General features: G+C 39.6%; 1 protein-coding gene across 10 annotated transcripts in view; it reads right to left on the reverse strand.

The window, feature by feature from the left end:
* Nucleotides 1-24,323, reverse strand: part of DAPK1 (death associated protein kinase 1) — a 122,777-nt gene that overhangs the window by 9,552 nt on the left and 88,902 nt on the right. For 8 of the 10 annotated variants that reach the window (XM_037901746.2, XM_043546420.1, XM_037901747.2 and 5 more), the window contains 8 exons: nucleotides 23,158-23,256; nucleotides 21,236-21,433; nucleotides 19,982-20,179; nucleotides 16,343-16,441; nucleotides 10,288-10,365; nucleotides 6,777-6,999; nucleotides 3,412-3,600; nucleotides 1,102-1,299 (listed from right to left, as the gene is read on the reverse strand). In XM_037901746.2, the coding sequence (XP_037757674.1) occupies nucleotides 1,102-1,299; nucleotides 3,412-3,600; nucleotides 6,777-6,999; nucleotides 10,288-10,365; nucleotides 16,343-16,441; nucleotides 19,982-20,179; nucleotides 21,236-21,433; nucleotides 23,158-23,256 (1,282 nt within the window). Of the gene's footprint in view, nucleotides 1-1,101; nucleotides 1,300-3,411; nucleotides 3,601-6,776; nucleotides 7,000-9,310; nucleotides 10,005-10,287; nucleotides 10,366-16,342; nucleotides 16,442-19,981; nucleotides 20,180-21,235; nucleotides 21,434-23,157; nucleotides 23,257-24,323 lie in introns of those variants that run through there. The other 2 variants (XM_043546426.1, XM_043546427.1) reach the window with 1 other exon arrangement.

Consider the following 24,323-nt stretch of genomic DNA (forward strand, 5'->3'; position numbering starts at 1 on the left):
GAACTGGAGGAAGGCAAACTAACATTGACCTGTATTAAGTTCATAAATAAGGAATATTGAATATCGCCTGGGCTCTGAGATAGTGCATTTAATATTAGCCAAAATATCAATAGGACATAGGGAACATTCAGCTCTAGATAAATATTTTTAAATGCCTGCCAGGCAATTACACAGTGATTTTATCACTTCATGGGTTTTCTTTTTCCATACATGTCTAATCGTATCCATTGGCCTGAACAGAGTTTTGGTTGATGAAGCCAAGACAGATCCCTGGACTTGGTTCTTCCATCAAACTGTCAGGGTGTGTGGATGAATGCTCCACTGCAATAAAAGCTAAATAAATTGGTATAAACCAAGAATAGGTGACCTTAATCTTTTTTAAGATATAGTGATCAAGTCAATTTGTTTGACATACAAGCAATTCCAAACAGCACAACCAGCTAGAGTATTAAACTAGAGATCTCATTTAAAAACTGAACAAACCTTTAGCAGATGTCAAGCAAAATTCACTACAAATATTGGGCTCCATCCACACCAACACTTAAAAGGAGTTAAGCTCATTTAAAGTCTAAATATAGTTCCAGCTAAACAGGTCTGAGCAGCACATGCAGAAAGTCAGCACAGTTTTAAAACACAATTCTAACATGATTTAGACCCATCCACACCGGCCAACCCAGCTAGTGCTGGAAAGCAATTTAACTGAGGTTGGGTTTAAACAGAATTTAAACAATGTTTCCAAACTTGGTTTAAAGACCCAGTGCACTTGGAGCCTGTATGTAGATAGACAGTACACAAGAATGTCAAAGTAGTTCTTTGATACAAGAACTTCAGTTTAAGGGGTTAGGGAGCAATTCAGGAACCATGCAAGGCTCTCCACAATATTTAAGCGGAACCTACACAATTTTAGTAGGGTTACGTGCCTATGGCCCTGTTTAGACCCTCTGGTGTGAGGGAGAAGTTCACCTCTATACTGAACTTTGTTTAAAGTTGATTTCAGTAGGATGCAGGAAGATGAACATACAATAGGACTCAAAGTTACAGGGAAACACAAACTTTTTTCTTTCCTCCACAGAAGGCATATAGACACACAGCATGTCATACCTATGGGTTCCTCAACTGGGACGAGTGATTTCAGGAAATTAAGCCAAAAGGTCACTTGGTTTAACTGGATTTCATAAGGTTCTTCAAGACTGAAAAGCACGATATGAATTGCGGTGGGATCATTTGCAGCAAAATAATCGTAACAGCAGAAATATACAGGGTTCCCAGAGAATTCCCACACGCTGAAATCACCAATTCCTGTAAAAGGGGACAGATTGATAAGCAGGTCAAACTTCTTTAAGGAGCTCTGTTCTTTTAATATTGGAGGCAAAGTTTTTCCAGGGCTGACATCTGGAAGCCAAATATAAGTTCCAGGAGTCACAGACACTGTGCATTATAGATTAAATGAGCCCCGGCTTTGTACAGAAATTATGGATATTAAATCCTTCAGAAAACAAAACAGAGCACTAGACATTAGAGAAACAACAGCTGCCGTTCCTTCTCTTGCTCCTGAAAATGCAACTAAACATTTCTCCAATTACTTCTTTGTGATGTATGATATCTGGTGTCAAAAAGAGAAGATAAAAGGGTTATTCAGAAAACAGCCCATTTTGGTTTATAAAATTGAAACTACTGCCAAATCAGAGTGGGCTTTAAGAATCACCTCTTACTGCTAATTACCACTTAAGAACACTAGCCCTGGTGTGTTGTTTTCTGACATCTATTTTTGCTGTAAATGAAAGATGTGTTAGCTTCTCACAGTCTCTCTCTTAATCTGGCTGAAAGCATATGCACTTGTACCGTCTTTACTTAGTAATGATTTTATAAAGTAATAAGATGATTTTATAAATATTATAGAAAAAATAAAAAATTGGAATAATCATCTATGCTATGATTTTTTACAATTGAATAGTTTCTACTGACAGTCTGCAGTACAGCTTTAATACATTTTAGAAACTAAATCTATTACATGATTGTGCTGAAAGAGAATAACTGGACTAACAACAAGTGTTGACTACATGTTAAGTTGCTCATCACACCTGGGAAATGTTTTACAGTATGTTGCATTTACAAATATATTCCCTGAACCAAGATTAAAAGCTTAAGTCCCATTTGACCCTGGAACAATTGATATGGTAGGTAAAACATTAGCCCTGTTTTGAGTTTCACTTGAGGAAAGATCAGGTCATCTACAATAGGACAAGATGATGAATAAAAACAGAGTTTCACGTGTAAGGTCTTTGTGGCAAGGACCAAGTCTAATGACTATGCACCCACAAAGAATTATGCACACCTACGATGACATACAAGTAATGAAGATTCACTTCTGGTCCAAGACCTTTTGTGCTGAGAGGTTTAAAAAAAAAAAGTACCTATAATTATAGTACCTATACCTATAGCTATAATTGATACATAAACCCGTCAATGTATGTGGTGCCTTTATAATGTGTTTAACTTCACAGGGCTTTATGTAGGTTTAATCCAGAGGTGGGCAAACTTTTTGGCCCGAGGGCCACATCGGGGTTGCAAAACTGTATGGCAGGCTGGGTAGGGAAGGCTCTGCCTCCCCAAACAGCCTGGCCCTCGCACCCTATCCACCATCTCCCACATCCCACCCCCGACTGCCCCCCTCAGAACCCCCAACCCATCCAACCCCACCTGCTCCTTGTCCCCTGACCGCCCTCTCCCGGGACACCCCCATCCCTAACCACCCCCCCAGGACCCTACCCCCATCCAACCCCCCACCCCACTCCCTATCCCCTGACTGTCCCGACTCCTATCCACACCCCCTCCCCCTGACAGGCCCCCCAGGACTCCCATGCCTATCCAACCCCCCATGTTCCCCATCCCCTGACCGCTCCCCCCACCCCAGAACCTCCACCCCATCCAACCGCCTCCTGCTCCTTGTCCCCTGACTGCCCCCCCCCCCCCCCCGGAACCTCCTGCCCCTTATCCAACCCCCACCCCTCGCCCCCTTACCATGCTGCTCAGAGCACCAGGAGCTCGCAAGCCCCACCACCTGGCTGGAGCCAGCCATGCCACCACACTGCCTGGCAGGAGCGGTGGGCCAGAGCACTGGCAGCGCGGCGAGTTGAGGCTGTGGGGAAGGAGGGACAGTGTGGGAGGGGCTGGGGGCTAGCCTCCCCAGCCGGGAGCTCAGCGGCCGGGCAGGACGGTCCTGTGGGCCAGATGTGGCCCGCGGGCCGTAGTTCGCCCACCTCTGGTTTAATCTCTGCTTTAAAAAGATACGCACTAGTGGATGTGTTCAGGGTAATGCTTAAAGTAGATTTCAAATTCAAATATTTAAAACAAGTAAAGCCACTGTCAGTCATATAGAATTAACACACATTAATTCAATTAATTCATTACCATTCAAGTAGGCATTTTGAATGTCGATGGCCTTTGTAGACTGGTCATCTGCAGAGCAGTGAGAATGGTGAGATGGTGAAACGAATGCTTCTAGCATCCCTTTGGTAAGGCCTGGCTCAAACATCATGCTTCGACTTCTCACGCTAACATTTTCACAGCCAGGGTAAAGATTTGTAATGCTCACTGAAACTGAGTCATGAAAAAGAAGATTACAAACCATAAAGAGTTTAGAAACAGATCATTTCAAAATCATGTGCTGGGCATAAAATTTGATTTAAAAAAATCTGTTCTTCAAATAGAGACACCCAGTATCAGTAGCTGTAGCATCAGTAGCTGTGAACAATGTTTGTGCTCAAGATTCAGAACCAGAAAATACCTCTCACTAGAGCTGATTCAGTACCTTAAAATACCCTGTTTTGGCAAAATGGCTCTGAGAGATCGAATTATACATAATAGGCTTTAAAAGAAGGGGATGAAAGAGGCAGAGAGAGGAGAGAAAAGGAAGAGGAAGATACTGAGAACCATGGAAGTGTAAGAAAGAAAGCACACAAGGAGGTGGGAATAAGGAAGACAGAAAGTAAGAGAATAGAGGTGAAGTACAATGTGTTTGATTAACATCGTTCAACAGACCTTCTCCAGTTTCTCTCTGTGCTGAGATTTCCCCCCAAGTTAGAGACATGTTCAGGTTTTCAGTAACTGTTAGACAATTTCTAATGTGTTTGGTCTCAAGAACACCCACAGGCTGGGCAGGTACTTTAGTTTCTATATTATCCAATGATAAAGTAATGATGTGCTAGAAGTAAGTTTTAGTGGTGTGAAAGGGCAAATTCTAGGTTCCCCTTATAGCACTGTTAGCCTGTAAAAGACACACAGGTGGGGCAAAATAATGGAAGTGACAGAACACAGTTTGTGAAAATGAGGGTTCATCCGTTAGAGCTTTTCTATACACAGAAGTTGTATTGCTTTAATTTGCCATTATTAAAGCACTACAACTCCCTCGTGTGGACATATTTATAGCTGTATAAAGGTGCTTTATATTGGTATAGCTATTCCTATGCAACTATAAGGTATACCCATATAACTTTATACTGATATAACTGCATCTACAGTAGGGATTGTGTGGTATAACTATTTTGATTTTTTAAAAAAATCAACCCCCTCCCCTAGTTATAGGGGTACAAAATCTCTGTGTAAACCAATTTAGATTCTGAAAGGTCAGCCCAGAAAGAGAAAGACAACCACAAAGTAGTCTTTATTATCAGTCAGCCCCCTCTATTAGACAAATCAAAGAATTCTTCACCCTTCACCAGATATTGAAGTTACCATTATGATATACAGATTTTAATATGGAAACAAGTTGTGCGTGAGATAATTCAGCAGTATAAGTACAGTATCACTATACATTTGCCACTTATATATATGATTTTCAGAGCGTTCATGTAAATACTTGATAAACACAAGCTTTTAATGAGCTATATAACAAACACATAATCAGATGCACATTATAGTGTTAAACTACTGTAAGCGTCCATCAGCTCAGGAGGCCTTTTTCTTATCTCAAATATTAGCAGTAACACCAATGTACATTTATTTAATATTTTTCAACCAAAAAAACCAAACCAAACCCAAAAAAAGCCCAGGACTCTAAAAGTGCTTAAAAGACTGAGCATAGATTAAAATGAAACAATGTTAGCACAACATTATGGTTTTATATTTTTTGTGTATAATGTTAGGAAATTCATATTTGTGGGTTTTACAGTAATTATAGGCTTACTTCTTTTTGCATACAGTATTATGTATTTCTTTAAGTTGTGCTCATCTGATGCCTCATACAGCATGTGCGTGCGTATATATTAAGTAAGGTCATTCTTAGTTTTTTACTTAAAGCAATACTGTGTACATAATACCATATATAAAACGAAGCAATTTCTTCCAGAACTGGGGTAATTAATTAAATAAATAAAGTAAAAAGATTTTTCATTGCTTCATATGGTTACATGGGACTGAGTTTTTGTATGCAGTAGCCTGTGGTGATATGTGCAAAAAAATCCCAGGCCCGTATCTCTCTTGTTCATATGGCTGTGTTTGATCTTGAAAACCTATTCCCACTGGTTTCTAACATTTAAAAAAAAGTAAAGACAAAAAACCCCACCCCCATCCTTCCTGTGCTAACTCCAGTAGATAATATGCCTGCATTTCTTGATAGATAGTTTAATCTCCTTGTGCAAGGACCTATAAATTGAGATTAATGGAACAGAGCATTTCTTATCTATTTCCGCTCTACTCTCATTAAGTAATTCCTGTGTAATATGTGAAAGCCTCTTTCAGTGATTCATTGATCATTCATATATTATATCTTTGTGCCAGAAACCTTTTGGCCTGTTCTTTCACCAGAGTTCTTATCCTTGGAATAAACTGACTGAAGGTTGAGCAAAGATGAAAGCTGTTACTATATACTTTTTCCTAACATGGTCACGTATTACCTAAAAATTATGATAAGTGATAAACACGTAATTATTTATGATTACTTCATTAATTATGAACCAACTTAAAAACAAAGCTTATCTAATAGATAAAATAACACTTCTACAGCATCCTTTCATCCAGGGACCTCAAAAAGCTTTAACCCCCAACAACCTCCCACACACTATCTCCCATCTAACAAAGAGGTATTAACAAGGATGAATTCACTTATTACTTTAGTACAGCCGCTTCTAGGATAGAATGCAGTAGTTGTTGAATATCACACAAACAGTTTAGGACTGGAAGTAGATAGTATCATAGTCTACTGAAAATGTTCCTTGGCCAGAGACGACCAATTATATTTTGCCAAAAATTAGAATTTGGTCAGGACACAGATTTAACACCTTTACATTTGCAAAAAAGTTCCAGAATACTTGCGACAAGTGGTCAGGTCCTCTACTTTCCATCTCATCTGATGCAATAAAAGTTTCTCTGGCTAATCTTGTATCTTTCACACTGACTGTTTCATCCTGCTGGCCAGGAACCAACAATAAAAGCCATTTCTCTGCATTGGTTTCCTAAAATCCATTCTCCTAATCTTTACTTTTAGAGATCAAGCCAACAGTGCTTCACATATAGTTATTAACAAATTTATTTGAGCACAAGCTTTCGTGAGCTACAGCTCACTTCATCGGATGCATCCGATGAAGTGAGCTGTAGCTCACGAAAGCTTGTGCTCAAATAAATTTGTTAGTCTCTAAGGTGCCACAAGTACTCCTTTTCTTTTTGTGAATACAGATTAACATGGCTGCTACTCTAAAACATATAGTTATAAGCACTAAGATAGAAATAATTATTCTCTTACTTTAAATGCTATAAAACCAGAAGCCTTAAAGTGATACCTGATGGTTTGGTAGACAAGGGTGAAGGTGGAAATCTGGTTGAATTTGTGGAGGAAAGCCTTGGTCTTCGTCTTCTGAAAAAGCTCCTTATTAGACCACACTTGAGAGATTCCACAAGAGTAGTTTTCCCAGATCCTGAGTGTCCAAACAGCTTAAGTTTTATTCTTGGCTGTGGGTTTTGAGTAGGTCTAAGCTGTTGGATAAAAAGTCCTCTATGTGTATCCTAAATCAAACAAAATGCAGAAATTAGATCCATTAATCACCATGCAAAAAAAAAAAAATCTCAATAAGAAGCCTAAAAGCTGCATTTTCCGTTTAAGCACAGTTTGAAAATACTCTGGGATACACTGTCCTGAATAAAGTGTATTGGAGGGATTTAGCAATGTGCCTCCTTACGTTCTGGATCAATTTATTTGGTATCTTTAGAATGGACATGAATAGAAGAGATCCAGAATGCTTGATCAGCACTAACTTCAGCTGTTCTAGAACAAGCAGAATTATTTTTGAGCATTACTGAAAAATATAAACTTGCAACAATTTAATTCAAATAAAACTAGGTGAAAGGCACTTGTAAGTTTTTATTTAAGTCACATAATTCAGATAGCATTGTTACTATGGAACAGCAGTGTAAAGTACTGTGCTACTTTCTGGGGACAGAGCAAGTTTTAAAGTACCTCACTCTCTTGAAATTTCATTACCCCCATTCTTTTTTTTTTTTTTTTTTTTTTTTTTTGCAAAGGGAGGTATAAAACAGATATTCACTCTGTTATTTTGTTATAAAGTTAGGGGGCAGTAGGAGGCAAGAAAGGCAGGGAGGTGAAACACTGCACTTTGTTCCTGCTGCATCAAAATAAATCCCAGGAACTGGCAGTAAAATGTGGCTTAGCTCTAACGAAGAGAGGAAACTAAAAAAAAATGAGTCCATCAACCAGAATTTAGAAGTCAAGGTTGAAATGCAGAAAATCTGGGAATTTTTCCAATTAATAGCCCTAGAACTGTTCAGAAGAGAACAGATTCCAATAAGCCCTGATTATATCTACAGTTTTTGATGCACCATCACTGCAGTGGAATCATTTTGCCCCAAAGATTGAGAGGAAAGGTGGAGGGGGAACCAAGAACCACAGGCCACATCTACACTACGGGGACTATAGCGGCACAGCTACGGCGCTGTAGCTATGCTGGCATAATCCCATGGTGCAGACAGCCTATAGCCATCGCTGTAAGAACACCGCCTCCCCAAGCGATGGAGCATTCTTCCATTGATCTAGCTCTCTCTACACTAGGGTTTAGGCTGGCAGAGCTGTGGCACTCAAGAGTGTGGATTTTTCACATCCGTGAGTGCCAGAGTTACGTTCACCTACATTTTACATGTAGATCAGGCCTCAGTGACATTGACACAGCAAAAAAAATCTCCCACAACAGTGAGATTCAGAGCCTGGATCTACAGATCTGGGCTCACACTAGGGCACTAAAACTAGTAGTGTAGATGTTCCCAGTTGGGCTGGAGCTCACACTCAAACCTGGAGAGGGGAATGGGTCTCAGAGCCTGAACTCCAGCCTGCGAGGGAACATCTATATTGCTATTTTTAGTGCTGTAGCACAAGCCTGAGTCTGCAGAACAGGGTTCAGACTTGGTGCCACAGGTCTTTTATTATTATTATTTTTCTTTTTTGCAGTGTAGAGCCAGCGTCCTTGATCCTTCACCCACAAGGCTCGGTAATAGTACTGTGACCTGCATAGATCCTTTAAGTGTATGTATGTGTGTGTATATATATATATATATTTGCAATACAATAGTGGGTATAAGTTATAGGTGAAACAGACACACATACACAATATTGAAACATTTTGTGGTTACAGCCATCGTAGTTATTTTAGTACAATATTTCTCCATCATAATTTTAAGCTTGTTTTTTGTTTCCCTTTTCCCATCTTCAATCAACTTTTTCTGTGATTCTACTGTGTGCCTTGGAGAACCCTTTCTTATATAATGCTCTGTTTGTTGCCTCCCAAAACCTTTGCTATTGATTTAGGAGTATTTCCCTGAGACTGTTCTTTTGTCTCTCATTCTGCATTCCTCTTTTCCCTTTTTTCTTTCAGTACCCTCATTTCTTCCAGTTTTCCTTCCTCCCCCACATTCAAAAGTCTCAAATCCCACTTATGCTGATTCTTTTCTTCCCCTTCCTCCCTAGAAAGCCTTCATTCTTGCCTCCCTCTCTCCTCTCGCGCCTGCACACATTCCAGTATCTACTTCTCCTCCCTGGAAGACATGGGGTCTTCCTCCCTGTGCAAGCTCTGACCAGTGCATCCAGTTCCTCCTCCCCAACTGGGAGCTCACTCTCAGCAATCACCTACAGTGCTCGCTGCCTCCTCCCACTCATACACCCAACAGCTTCCAGAGACCTAGCTACCGTCACTCGGGGAGGCGGTGTTGCTACAGTGATAGAAAAAACCCCTTCCATCACTGTACGCTGCATCTATACTACGGAGCTATGCCGCTATAGTCCCTGTAACGCAGACATGGCCTAACTCACCCGTTGCCTGATGTATCTCCGTTCCATAGGCTGTTAAAGATCCATGCTGGTGGGGGAGGAGAGAGAACCACCATAACCTTTTCCCTTCTCCCTCTTGCTAGCTACAGGAGCTGGAGCCAACTAATCTGTCCTCTTCTTCCCAGCTGGCAGCAAGGAGCAACTCAGACAAAGCTGCTGGGCAGCTTTTCCGACAATCGGAGTGCAGCTCTTGCCCTTGCATTGCTCCCACTTAACAGCTGAGCACAGGGGAGTGAACAGGGAGCAGCTGAGCCTTCCCCATCCAAAAAAGGCCATTTAGGGGAGTGGAGAGAGAAATGCAGAAAGGTGGAGTGAGAAAGGAACTGTTTTCCTCCCTCTCCTACCCCCACTGGAAGTGAGGGGGACACATCCTCACGGTGACACCCATGCTTCAGTGAATATGTAGGCTCAGCAATTAAAAAGAGATGTCTAAATCTTTAAGAAAAAATAAATTAATACTAGAAGCAGCGTCTCAGCTGACAACCTCAACAGAAGTATTACATCTAATTTTGCTCCTCTCAGTCTGGCAACTATTCATTGAATAGTATTGCTAGACTGCAGATTTAGGGTCCTATGTCATGAGATTCTGAGCACCCACATTTTCCCATGGGAAATCTCTGGGAGATAGGGCCCTTGGACAATCATGAGATATGATCCCTTTATTTGTCTGTGGAATCTATGAGAAAAAGAAAAAATAAAAACTTACACACTCTGTCTATTACATCATAGCTATGTCACACATCAGCCAAATTAATAAGATTTTTTTTACCTAATTATGTCACTGAGTGGTTTTGTAATGCTTTTTGACTAATGCTTTTGATGCAGGTTTTATTTTCTCATTATTTGTGTTCAAAATGCTACCTCAAACTTTAAAATACCAATAACATCACTCAACCCTCCCCTCACCTACAAAAAACCCCCACCCTCATGCATCCAAATAGATAGCCAGGCATTCCCACCTTTTTGAGTCTTGAAAGAAGACTGGCTACATGTTCATGCTGCTCTGTTCTAGCGAGGTCTTCTGCTGTTTTCCCATCCTGTTAAAGACAAGTTATTAAGTGTAATCGCTTCCTTTTGTCTGCAACAGAAAAACACGTGCAGTGTAGCTCAGTTCTGCTAATGGCAGTAACGGAATAAAATTGCTGTCAGAAGCAAATGGATTAGAAAAAATAGCCAGGATTACCCCCTAAACTGTAGTCCCCCTAGTTTGTTTAATCATCCAAAAAAAAGATAAGAAAATTCAGAAAAACAGCCACTCTTTTGCAAAGCGGTATCGTGACATAACAGTAACAGAATGCTTTGGATTCAGAGGCTTAGAGCAATGCCAGTACTCCCCTCTTGAATGATCATTCTTCACTCTCCCATTTAAATATACAGTATGTTAGTGGATGGTAGAAACATCTATATACATATTACATACCACATACAGTTTTAAAAGGCCACCAGAAGGACATGCATCAGAATATTTATTACTATGTAAAGCAGGTAAATTATGTTTATTAACATGTAAGTATTGACAGTGGTGAATTAGCTACTGGATCTAGGTTTTCAAAAAAACAAACAGTGTATGGCTTATTTCATCGGATGCATCCGATGAAGTGAGCTGTAGCTCACAAAAGCATATGCTCAAATAAATTTGTTAGTCTCTAAGGTGCCACAAGTACTCCTTTTCTTTTTGCGAATACAGACTAACGTGGCTGCTACTCTGAAACCAGTGTATGGCTTGTGATTTAAATAGCTTCAGCAAGTTTTAAAGGAGAAGCAAAGCTGTCTTCAGCATTCTGCTCTTGACATTTAATTACCTGTGTTTCATAGGTCAGCAGTTTAATATGAAATGAGTCGTAAGAAAAATTGCTTACTTCCTTTACTCTCTTAAGACTATATTAATGGTACTGCTTTTGTGCTGTGTTTGATGGCAAAACAACTTTATTTATGATTCGATTTAAACTTGTCCTTTTTCTACTTTGCCGTGTTTACAAAAAATTGTTGGTAAATTAAGTCTTTTGGGGTTTCACTCCTTATTCCCATCACATCCAGTCCTTCATGACAAATCTGCATTGTCATAAGTAGCACATAAGATGATTGATGAATTATGGCTTTCACATCCTTAAATCTAAAATAAAATAAACTTCATTGTATATGTGCATTTTCTTTGTTGAAATAAAATGTCCTTGTCGATGAAAAGTCAAGGTCTACTTACAGGAGACATTTTCAGGTCCCCATAACATTCAATTTGAATACCACAACTTTAATAACTTCAGACAAGGTTGTTAGAGATTCAGGAACAGCAATGTATCACTATCAGGAAAAAGCAGGAATTGAAATTGACAACAAGTGGGTAAATTTAAATTACCATTTTCTCTGTAAATCTCTTCCTCAGTTGCATAGTTAGCTGCAGCATTACCCAAACAAATATTTGAATGTCTAATACTTTCCTTTTCCTCTCCCTGTCAGCTTTTTTCCTCTAGGGAAACCTACTTTCTCTCTGACCATCCTACACCATCTGCTATTTTGGTCTTCTGTTCTCTTGTATGAGGGGAAAAAAGCAGGTCTAGTGGTTAGGGGGCTCCCGGATTCAGGAGACCTGAGTTCAACTTCTGGCTCTACCACAGATTTCTTGACCTTGGGCAAGTCACTTTTTCTGTGTCTCTGCTCCCCATCCATACAATGGGGAAAATAGCACTGCCCAACTTCACATGGATGCTGTGAGGATAACAGCATTAAGGATTGAGAGGCGCTCTGATACTCTGGTAATGGGGGCCATACAAGTAGCTTAGATAGATAATTAATCCATTAGCCAATCCTCACACCACCTCTGTGAGTAATTATCCTGCTTTTACACATGGGCAAACTGAGGAAGGAAGGTCAAGTGATTTGCACAAGTGATTTATGTACGGAAGGGATGCAGAAGCAAACCAGTAGCCGATCCAGCTTCCCCTTTGCTCTGGAAAACACTTATGAACATGGACTGAAAACCTAGGAGTCATGGAAGGCCCATAATGCTGTGAAATCAGTGTGATTGGGACTCAGGGAGCCTGCACAGGGCCCCAACAAGATTTTTGGTCCACAGAGCCAAGCTGTGAATCAACATTCACAGCCTAGGTGTGAGTGCTCATGGGGCTGAATCTGTGAAGCCCACATTAGTCACATCTATGACAGTGGAGAGGTGGCTTCTCTAAGCCACATTAGCAGGGTGACAGAACCACACCCAGCCCTAATAACTGGAGTTGGACACTCACAATTTAGCCCTGTACAGCATCTCTAAACAAACTGCCCCGGAATGCTATGTAAAATATAAAGCTATATTGTAATTTATCAAAACATAAACTAAAACCCATAGAAAATAATAAGGTAACCATAAAGGAAAAGCAGAAATGAAACCTTGTGTAAAGAACCCTTGAGAGCCTTTGGAGAGGGGGGTGGGGGGATTTGTGACTTTTAACCCAGTGATGATGATAAATGGTCTTAAATTCTGGTCACCTCACTTCAAAACTATAGCTTAAACCACTGAACTGTGAAGAGGGTCACGTCAGCAGGAAGGATTATTATGAGCAATTGAGGTTTAATTAGCAGAGAACATGGCATTAGTGGGTTACGTATTACTGCCTGAAGGAGGCATCTTATCCCATGGAGGGAAAAATATAAGGAACAACATTACCCTTCTCTTATGTCAATCATTACGAATACAAAGAGGCTGCAAAATTGTCTGGCTGCAAAGTACAGCATGTATTTGTATATTACAACATGTATTTGAAAATATACACATGCAGCCGAAATAGAATGTTTTTTGATAAATGGCTTTCCTACTCAAGCTAACTTTACAAATGCTTTACAAAGTAGGGAGCTAGTTACTGGAAGAGCAGTGGCTAAGCAAACTTGGCATCCAAAAAGGGCCTAATTTTCCAAGCGTGAACAAGTATTTAATATGTGCATGCAGATTAGGGCTTATCTACACTGGCAAGTTTCTGCGCAGTAAAGCAGCTTTTTGCACTCAAACTGCAGACATGTACACACTGCCAAGCCACTTTGTGCGCAGAAACTCCTCAATTGCAGCGCTGCAAAAAACCCATCTCAATGAGAGTCGCAAGGCTATTTGTGCAGAGGCTCCAGTGCTCTATTGCCAGTGAAAACACTTGATTGCTTTCTGCGCTGTAATTGGCTTCCAGAGTTGTCCCATAATGCCTCTGCTCATTGTTTTGAACTCAGCTGCCCTTGAGACAGGCGTCCCTTCCTTTTCAAAGCACCATTTCTGACAGCTGTTGTGCTGATCTGCTCCGGGACACAAAGCAAACTATTAATGTGGAATGTCCCGCTGTTGATCACAGACGAAGGTGTGCGCAGAAAGTCCAGGAAGGGAAGCAGGGGCTGATGTTGGTGTTTCCCCCTCCCCCTGTCTCAGGACTGGTTTCTTCCTGTCGCTCTCTGAATTTACAAAACAGCATGCTGACACACACTCTTTCCCCCACTTCAGACACACATACTCCCCATCACACACCTCCCCCTCCCCAACTTCAGTTGAAAAGCAGCTGGCAATGTAGTAGGATACCCACTGAACAATGGGATTGGGAAACCTGCATCATCTGAGACGGTGCCTGCCCCATGAGGCATTGCAAACCCTTCCCAAAGCACGTTGTGGCCAGTTGCACAGTGGGACAGCAACCACAATGCACTGCTGTCTTTGCCATTGCAAGAGCTGCTCATGTGGATGCAAGGAGCACAGTGCGGACATGCAACAGCGGTTTAATTCCAGCATTTTATTAAAAGTGGTATAATTTGTGGCACAGAAACTTGCCAGCGTAGACATACCCTTCGGCACAATTACTGCAAACTTTGATGCAAACTCGGTAGCTGTACATGAAAACAGCTAGTTACATGTTTGCACATACAGTTATTCAAATTAAACAGTTTGGGCATTTAAAATTCCAGAAGATACCGGATAATGTGATGGAACACTGAGATGCCAAACTGCATGTGTGCATGCAGCACACTTTTTTTTATTATTATTGTTTTTAAACATCTGAACAGCTTGCACGTTCCAGGAGCATGAACGTTGTTAATGTTCTGAGTGATTTTCTCAAACCACTAAAAACATTTATACACTCAAAATTAAATAAAAGTCTCCAAAAATTACCAAGCTCCAGCCCAAAGTTAATGTTTTAGGCATTAATGAACTGTGAAAAATGGTGCTCGGAAAATAATTTAACTAAAAGGTTCACCGAGAAGCACCATTTGGACCTTCCACATAAGTTTAACATCAGAGTCCAGTAAATTAAAAAAAAAAAAAAAGAAACCTCACTAAATCACCACGTACTCACTTTCTCCAATTCCCTCTTTCCACCAACATGCTCATTGCCCTGATATTTGTGCATAAACAGGAGTTTCTCCTGTTTAATCAGCCGGCTTCTCCTGCCAGACTTAGGCCTGGTCAACATTAGGCTTTTACATCCACGCCCCTGAGAGATGTAGCTAGACTGACCTAACCCCTAGCGTACATGGCACAAGGTCGATGGAAGAATTCTTCTGTTGACCTAGCTACTACCTCTTCGGGAGGTGCACTACCTACCATCAGAGTAGATAGCGTCTACACGGAAGTGTGACAACAGCACTGCTGTAGTGTTTTAAGCATAGACATACCTTAGTGTCATCACAATTCACTTTCTCATCACTTTCAAAGAGATCTAAGCTCACTGGAAAAAGGAACTCCGCTTCTGGAAGGAGCACAGCCCCGTCCACACAGATAGTTAAACCAATATAACTATAATGGTATAGTTCCACTGGTAATTTTCTATATGTAGATAAACTTTGTTAAATCACAATCACTGCCACGGTGTTTAATGCTGATGTTATAAATACTGAATCAAGTACTCCATAAAATAGGAGAATGAGGATAAGCTGAAACAGCTTCAGTTTATGCATTTATTTTGGTAATTAGAAATGATGAAACCAGGAAAAAACAAAGGAAACTGAAAACTTAAAATATAGTCAATATAAAAAAAATGTATCTTCAGGTACTAAATATGTTTGAGGCCCTGCAAAACCATAAAAATTGGCACAACTGCATTCACCCTCTCTCTCCTGTGTCACTTTGTGAAAGACCCACACAACCTGGTGATACCAACAAGTTAGCTGAATATAGAGGGAAACAGTGAAACTGGACTACTACACCAAGTGCTGTCAAATTCACAAAACAAACAAGTAGATACATTTTTTTCTTTAATTTCATTTATCACAATCTCAAAAATATTGGGCTCCTGGCTACACATAAATTATGATTTGACTTTCACCAATGTGGACTTCAGCAGGAGTTTAGCCTGAATAAGATGTGCTGAATTTTTTGTTTTTTTATTTTAGGATGATCCATCCAGCTGTATTTCTTTTGCAGACAAATAGTATTTGTTTGTTAAATATATGGGCAATGTTGTGTGTGATAGCTTGTTGTTCTTAATCAACCTGGATATGCTAATCAAGGGAACACGTGTCAACTCTTCTGAGAATGAAAAATACCTTGGGTGGTGCTGATGGAAGCAGTGGTGCAGATCAACATGACAGATAGTAATTGCTTTACAAGTATATTCTAATGCTAGCTCACCCATTCACTCACCCATGCATGTATGCCATGAAATATTCTTTTCACTGCAATAAGACGAAAACCTTTTGAAAAAAATCTCTTAAAAAGATTTTAAAATGTGTTTATACAGGTATATGACTTGCAGGGAAAATGGCTAAATTGTGCTTCAATGAAAACAGAGCAGCACAAATAACTCTCAGTTAAGGTCCTGTGGATAAGCGTATAGGATTCTGTACCTTAATTTGTTTTAAATTTATTATTTATCAGGGTAGGCTGCATCTGTGCATGGGCAACTAAGAATATTTATCAAACCAGAGTTATATACTGTAGTGTAACAAAATTTTTACTGTTCCAAAATACAATTGTAATATACCATCACTTTTGCTTTAAATTGTTTTCTTTTATGTAGAAAACCAAGTAAGCAATATAACATTTGTTATACTTACAGAGGTTAAAGCTTCTACGTTGGCACCAGTGAGACAGAGGTACCTGACAACATCAAGGATTCCATTATTTGCTGCCAGATGTAAAGGTGTTCGTCCATACTAAGAGGGGGATAAAAAATAGGTTAACTTTCTGTGGATGATGCGCAGAGAGTCTGACTTTCAGGTACATGTTTATTCTATGCTCGAGAGACACCACCTGGCTACTGTATACATGTAGCTACACAATTAAGGACTGGAAAAAATTAGGATAATTTCATTAATTTTACACTCTAAGTTTCAAAATTGAACACAACTAATTTAAAGTCTGATTTAATCAAAAAGAAGATTTGAATATGGGACACTTAATTAAATAAGTCAGATCTACAAATTTATGTGAAATGCCCTAAAAATTTTCACTGTGAGAGAGAATTTCTCTCTGACTCCCAGAAACATTAAATGGGAGTTTGAAAATAAATATCGCCTGTGCCCGCAACACTGGCTCCATAAGCTTGGCAGCTGTGACTTCTCCTCCCCAGTCACGTATTGATGGAAGTAAACAGAAGAGGAAGGGCTCTGCAAGCCCAAAAGGTCACTGCTCCCCGAGAAGGCCAGTGACAGAAAATGTCTACAGGCAAGAATATCAAGGAATAGGGTAACACAATACTTGTAAACCCGCAAGAGAGCAGAGTATATTGAGGAGCACTGTGAACCAAAACTTTTCTGAAAACACTAAAAAGACTAGGGCAGACAGGTTGTGGAAGTGGAAGACGGTAGAGAGTTTGAAAATTAGAAAATGAATGGACGAGGTAAATGAATGGAAGCAAAATAGTCTAGATAGTAAATCAGGATCTAGAATATACAGGGACAATGTTTAAGAATATGGAAGATATGGAAATATGGGATTTACTAATAAGAGTGGTACCATTCTGTCTGTTGTCAGGAGGGCAATGACTGCTGAATGAAATCACTGTCATCCTGACCACAGCAGTATGCTAGCTTGTCCTCTGTCATCTTTACCTTCTATGGTATTAAATTATTATTTTGTAAGATTCTCACACTCCCATGTCTTAGTTGTTCCTGATTCTCTCCCACTAATCCAATAGTCCTCGTAACGTCCACTTCCTACCTCTTTTCTGTTCATATCAATAGACCTGTCTTCGCAACATTTTCTGTTTGTATCTCCTCTCTACATCTACTTGCGTGTCATCTTCTTTCTCCTATAATTTCTCTGCTGTAACCCTAAATGCTTCCTTCTCAGAAGTAAACATTTTCAAATTCTCTTTTAGTGTAGTAATAGGATTCCAGGATTATGACTTTTAAAGTCTCTAACATTGTAAAAAATATTAACTGGAAAGATCCCCTCTCCCCCCCAAATATATGGATATGAAAGCTATAGGGCACATGTCAGCAAGTCAGCATCTTGCATTTATACTGGTAGATGTCACTTGTGGACACAAGATAAATGCTTCATTAAGTTAACTGGTTCACATGGCAGGGCTTGCTTTTCAAGATAATGGCACTATCTCCATATGCTATGTGAAGAGAGCTCTTCTCTTCCAAAGACCTGGAATCCAAAGTCCATTCCACTCGCACAGTCTACTACAGCCTTAAAGAGTAACAAGACAAAAATCCTTAACCATATGTGGAAGGCTTGCTGGTCCATTTAGTTTTAGGTGTTTATTTTTTTCTACCCTACTTCTTTGAAGCCAGGCCACTGAGGCCAGCCAAAGATTCTCAGTCATGAAAAGAGGTGCTAATCCAACCCTTGGCTGCATTAACCCACCTTTCCAAAAATGCGTTCTCAACCATGGATCTGCATTTAATTGCCTGATCAGTCACAATTAAGCTAACACCAGGGGTGGAGAGCTCATTATAATAAGCTTTCCACTTGGCAGCTGCTGACCTTTAGATTTAAAAAAATATTGATTGTACTGGGCCAAAAATCCACAATCTTCCATAGCTTTCTGTAGCACAGAAGATCACAGGGCTTTTGTAATGAATGGAAACAATTAATATTGTATTACAAGAATACTTTTATGTTTTTCTAAGAACTGTAACATCTTTTAAAATAAATGAATCCCAAAGAACAGCACAAAGACCCCTACAATTAATTGTTTTAAATGTAGTGGGATATAAAAATTGCATGATATTGCAGTATTCTCCCACTTTTGCATAATTAGACATTCAAAGCAAAATATCAAGCACTAGCCACACAGTATGTCAGCAAAGTCTAATGGCTGACATTAAAGCTATACAAACTAGCTACAGGAAACATTCCTGAAGCGGTTTACTGTTATTTAACAATCCTAGGCAGAAAGCTAAAATGTTAAACCCGTTAAGTATTATATTTGGTTTTCATACACCCCATTCAGCTCTATTACAACAAGAGAGGCCAACAAAGCACTAATAACTTGACTATCTGAGACACAGGCTACTAAATGTCACACTGGAAAGGGTTTTCTACAACTTGATGAAAATTTTCCACCTTTAATTAGCAATAATCCTGTAACAAACAGTGGAATAAATGTCGTTTTAGAGGGGTATAATTTACTAACCAGTTCTGTGATTAAGTGTAGTTCCTACGTGAAACAAAAAAGTTGGTGAAAGGGTACAGCACTTGGTCTAGTGTCCTCAACTCTGGAAAGCACTAATATGGTCAATAACATTTTTGTTAACTGATTTAAAGTATCATTGATGTTTAACTTTCTAAAAATTGGCTTATAATATGAATGTCGCATGAATCCACTAACACTGGGGTCAGCAACCTTCGGCACGCGGCCCATCGGGGTAATCCGCTGGCGGGCCGCGAGACATTTTGTTTACATTGACTGTCCACAGGCACAGCCCCCGCCCCCAGCTCGCAGTGGCCACGGTTTCCTGTTCCTGGCCAATGGGAGTTGCGGGAAGCAGTGGCCAGCACGTCCCTGTGGCCTGCCGCTTCCCGCAGCTCCCACTGGCTGGGAACAGTGAACCGTAGCCACGGGGAACTGTGCCTGCGTACGGTCAATATAAACAAAATGTCTCATGGCCCACCAGCGGATTACCCTGATGGGCCACGTGCCGAAGGTTGCCTACCCCTGCACTAACACAACACTTGTCTTTAATTGGTGGTGGAATCTGAAGTTGATTTAAATCACTTAACAGCTGTACATGAGAATCTTTCCTCATAATTCAAAAGGAGGGTTTTTTTTAATATATAGAAGTACTTGTTATCAGTTCTATAAGTAAATCATAAGTAATAAAGATTATTAATAATAATTAATTTAATACTTCTTTAGACTACCAACAGAATATGAAGTATACAGCATTCCACCTAACCCCTGTTGCCTAAACATCATCTGCAAGGAGTAAAGCCATACTACCAGACAAACGTGTCGGCATCTGTATTAACATTAGGACAGAACAGAACAGAAAAGTTTACTGATGCAACTAATTCAGTTTGTCTCTTTCCGCATGGATTTTCAATTAACAACTCAACTGCTCTAAAGTCAACCATAGCTCTACCTTTTTAAGTTCTTGAAAATGTTTTCTATTTGCACTCTGAAAAATAAAAGGATTTTTATACAAAATTTTTTTATAAATTAAGAGAAGTTCAGGCACCCAAGAAGGTAAGATATTTAACAGAGAAGTTCTGTACCAGCACTATTGTTTTTTGTTTACCTTATTTGTAACATCCAAATTACAACTTGCTTCACAAAGTGCCATCACAATAGGGACATTCCCATCTTTGCAGGCCACATGCATAGGGGTGTTACCATGTCTGTCTTGGAAATCTACAAAACATCCCTGACCGATGAGAGTTTTAACTACTTCCATTTGACATCTTCTCACTGCAAGATGCAGGGCTATGTGTCCATCCTGAAATCACAAGACAACTGGTCAGTCACATTTAAAAAAAAATCCCACCATTATGAAGTGATTTATACAAATTCAAGTATTTTTCCATAGATGTGTGGTAATTTAATGGTGGTAGTGTGTATTGTCCTGCCTTTTGGATCACAAGCCATAACAATTTTATTTTCCCAGCACAAGTCTATCTCAGAACAAATCAACAGTTTTCCCTGAAAGCGGTACAGAGGCTAAGACATACTAGCGCAAGTGTTTATTGCCAGAAGGTGGCCAATGCAAAAGTCACACAATCTGCTTAGAGAATGGCAGCTTCTGAGTGCTGCAGCTCCTTCTGTATTTGAAGCAACTTGGGAGTGGGAAGGTAGCAAGACTCAAAAGTCATTCCATTTAATTCTCTTATAAGCAAAATGTTTTATCAGCAGCACACAGCAGACCTTTGAGATAAGCACTGTTTAAATGCAATAGAAACTCCAGAAATAAAACAGTAATAACTACCATCATCGTATGCTAATATAAACAACGAAACTCAAGGTTTCTTCAATACCAGTCATGAGAGGAAAAAAAGTAATTCTGAATTAGTGCAATTTTTAAAAAGCTGTAGTTTAGACTATTGGAAAACAAATTATTTATTCTCTTTATCTGACACACAGGTATTGAAGGCAAGTGATAAATTCATTGCCTTTTGTCCTTTAAAAATGAATAGCTTATTGCAATTACAAGAGTCAGTATTTCAGTTATTTTCTGTATAAAGAATGTGTGTCAGCCATAAAGTGTGATGGACAGATAAACAGATTTAATAAGGTGGTATTACATGAATACAGACATAATAATGGAATGGTTATTTCCAATATGAATGAACAAATCAGTCAGCAACTTTTAGAAGCAGCCATCAATTTTCTCTTTATAATCCATTAGAGAGCTTATATTTTAAAAAAGAATGATGGCCTGAAGCAGTCAAATGAAGTATTTTAAGGAAAGTAATTTAGAGGTATAAATAGTCCTGTATCACTCATGTCCTCTGCATATAATTCCTGACTAGATGTGACTCATTCACCCATAACTAACCTTGTCTGTTGCATCAAGGTCAGCTCCGTGTTCTGCCAAGCATTCCACGATATCATGGTAACCTCTAGCTGATGCTGTCAGGAGTGGAGTTTCCCCTTCTTTGTTTTTAATGTTCACATTACAACCTGCCTCACAAAGTGCTTTGGCAACAGAGTAGTAGCCATGCCAAGCAGCACAGTGCAAAGGAGTTTCTTCTTCCTATCAATATTGACAAATCAAAACAAAAAACAGCTGAAACTATGTGCTAGCAGTGCCAATTCCCCAGCTTGTCCTGTAAAACCAGAAGAAGGGGAAAGAAAAGAAATCTGTCTATTAAAGTTAAATCCTATAAAATGATTTAGCATCACTATAATTTATTAAGCTAACTTTCTCAATGTGGGTGTACTTCACCCTGACACACACAATGATTGTGATAACTCAGTAGCTTCTCTTAACCATCTGGATTCCAGGAATGCAGATTTCTTAGTACAAAACATAATAGTGATACCTGACTTGCCTGCAAATACTGGCACTCCTGTCTTGCTGTTTCCATGCAACTGAAGCTAATTATTTATCTAGGTTCTCTCATTTTAAAACTTGTCCTCATTCATATGGAGATATTTCACTTATTTAGGGATTAGTCAAGTGGTTGAAACAAAAAATTTGGAGTGAGAACTCCAGCATTCAATTTCCAGCTCTGAGTGTGATCTGCCTTCCACAAGTCAGTTAAGGTTAAAGATTTTAAAGCATACCGAAGTAACTTAGAAGCATAAGCCCCATTTTCAAAAGTGACTAAGGAACCTAAGACGTGTTAAAATATTTATCTTTAAGCTCTAATTTAACGTTTAATAACAGACATACAAATGTTCTACAAAAGATGCAGTTGTAAGTACAACAGGTTATAACCAGTTAAGATTAAAAGGGAAGAAGGGTCCTGCCAAAAGACAAGGGCAATGGGATTGCAGATGTAACCTCCTCACCCCTCCACTGAGCTATAAGGGAAGCAAAAACAACAAGGAGTCCGGTGACACCTTAAAGACTAACAGATTTATTTGGGCATAAGGGAAGCAGATACTCGAAGCTCATACTACAGGCGATCTTATTTAGTAGAGAGGACTCAAGCTTTCCATGGTAACTGGAGGAGTAACAGTCAGTCATGTGAAGCCTTTAGACATGTGTGTACAGGGATGGCTTCAGCTGAGAGACTGAGAAAGGGTTGGGTTTGCAACTTTTGCCCGTTGCCCTGCTTCTGTGACTGCCTGAGTCAGTTCCAGATTCTCCCATTGCAGACAATATTTTGAAAGACTTGAGACTGTCTGTAGCGAGAAGGAACTCCCAAGGACTGAGAGACACTTGAGCTTGGAAATTGTTTGGGTTTTTTGGATGATATATTTCCCTTTTCACTTCCCCACAATGGACTCCAATTAATAGCTGAAATATGTTAAACATGTCTTCTTTAAAGAAATGCATGTTTCTTCTCTGAATTCAATAAGTTATCAAAATTATAGCTATATAATTTGATTCCTTATTTTTATATATATAAAAAATAAGTTGTTTATCACTTTAGCTCATCATTTTTATCAGCCACAGAGAATTTTGGAAGGATCTGCTCCATAGCAGAGTCAATAGCCAGTCCAGGTGCTAGCTGAACCCATGAGGGTTGCACACAACTTGCACTTCTGCTGTGTAAACAGAGGTGCAGCTCTCTCCATCCTTAAGCTTCTGTAAATCATTTCAAGATACCTTGGTGTTCTACAAGGAAAAAAGGTAGCTTTCTCATGCACACAGTTTATGAACAGTCTCCATTTACTAGGAGGTAAAACACCAAAGTAGTTTCTATTTGAAACATGGCAAGGGGCTATAAGGCAAGACCAGAAGTTATGGTTACTTATGCTGAACGAACTCACATTTCTGTAGGAGGAAGAAGAGCTGATACTACCTACCTTGTCTTGAAAATTGGGATTCGATCCAATGCTGCAGAGATATTGAACCACATCTACATGACCATACCGAGCTGCCACATGGAGCGCTGTCTCTCCAGACTGCAATGATAGAGCAAGCACATTCAAGTGTTATTTCATGTGTCACACTCTCATGAACGGAACATCAGTTCTCTGTGAGTTCCACTGGCTGCCTGGGAGTTTCTGGGTGGAATACGAAGTGTAGGTTTCAACATTTAATGCTCTAGATGGTTTTGGGCCCAATTACCTGAGATACCACCTCTTCCCATGCCATACTGCCACAAATTGAGTCAGTGTAGACATTCAAGCTACAGCTCCCTTGTTATAAATGGGGGGGAGCAACTGGCAGAGTGTGTTATCTGTGAAGGCCTTCCTTTTCTGGAATTTATTTCCTCACTGTTTGCCAGAGACCTGATCCGTCAACATTTGGGGCATGCTCTATGGTTCATCTTTTCTCCCCGGTACTTGGGAAGGGATGTGTGTCTGAGGGGACAGAATTTTTGCCTGGGCTGCTGGCGGTGAAGGTGCTGTAATTATTTGAAGTTTGATGAGAAGTTATTATGTTGTCATATGATACTAAAAAGATAATATAAGGCTTTTAAATGTTGTAATGGCTCCTAGAGCATAGAACAGAATTTTTATTCAGGGATTAACATCTTCCATAAAGCAAAATAAATAGTTTATTTAGGCCAGGCCTACACTAGAAAAAGGCTGGCCCATACAAACATGGTACAGCTTATACAGCCAAAGTAATGTTTTTGCCAGTACAGTTTGTACCAGTGCGCTGAGCAAAATAAGATAACCTGGCAAAAGCACAACTGCACGAGGACTCTTCTTGGCATAAAAATGCTTAAAAAAAAATTACATCCCTAACTGACCTTATTATCATGGAAAAATTTTTTAGTGTTGACCTGGCCTTAGTAACATTAGTGGAAATAAGGTAATTTTTCATTAGCTCTGAACTGCACTAACCTTTGCTACATTCAATTTCAAGTCAAAATTCTTTTCATGCAGGATAAATGAAAACAGAGTTCTGACCTTATCCTGGACATCAGTGGGAGATCCTCTTTATGAGAAATTGAAGCATTTTCATTAAGAGTGCAAAGTGCACTTATATACTTATCACACTCATATGCATGGATTTATTT

Source organism: Chelonia mydas, chromosome 5 (assembly GCF_015237465.2).
Source record: "Chelonia mydas isolate rCheMyd1 chromosome 5, rCheMyd1.pri.v2, whole genome shotgun sequence".
In the NCBI taxonomy this organism is placed as follows: Eukaryota; Metazoa; Chordata; order Testudines; family Cheloniidae; genus Chelonia; species Chelonia mydas.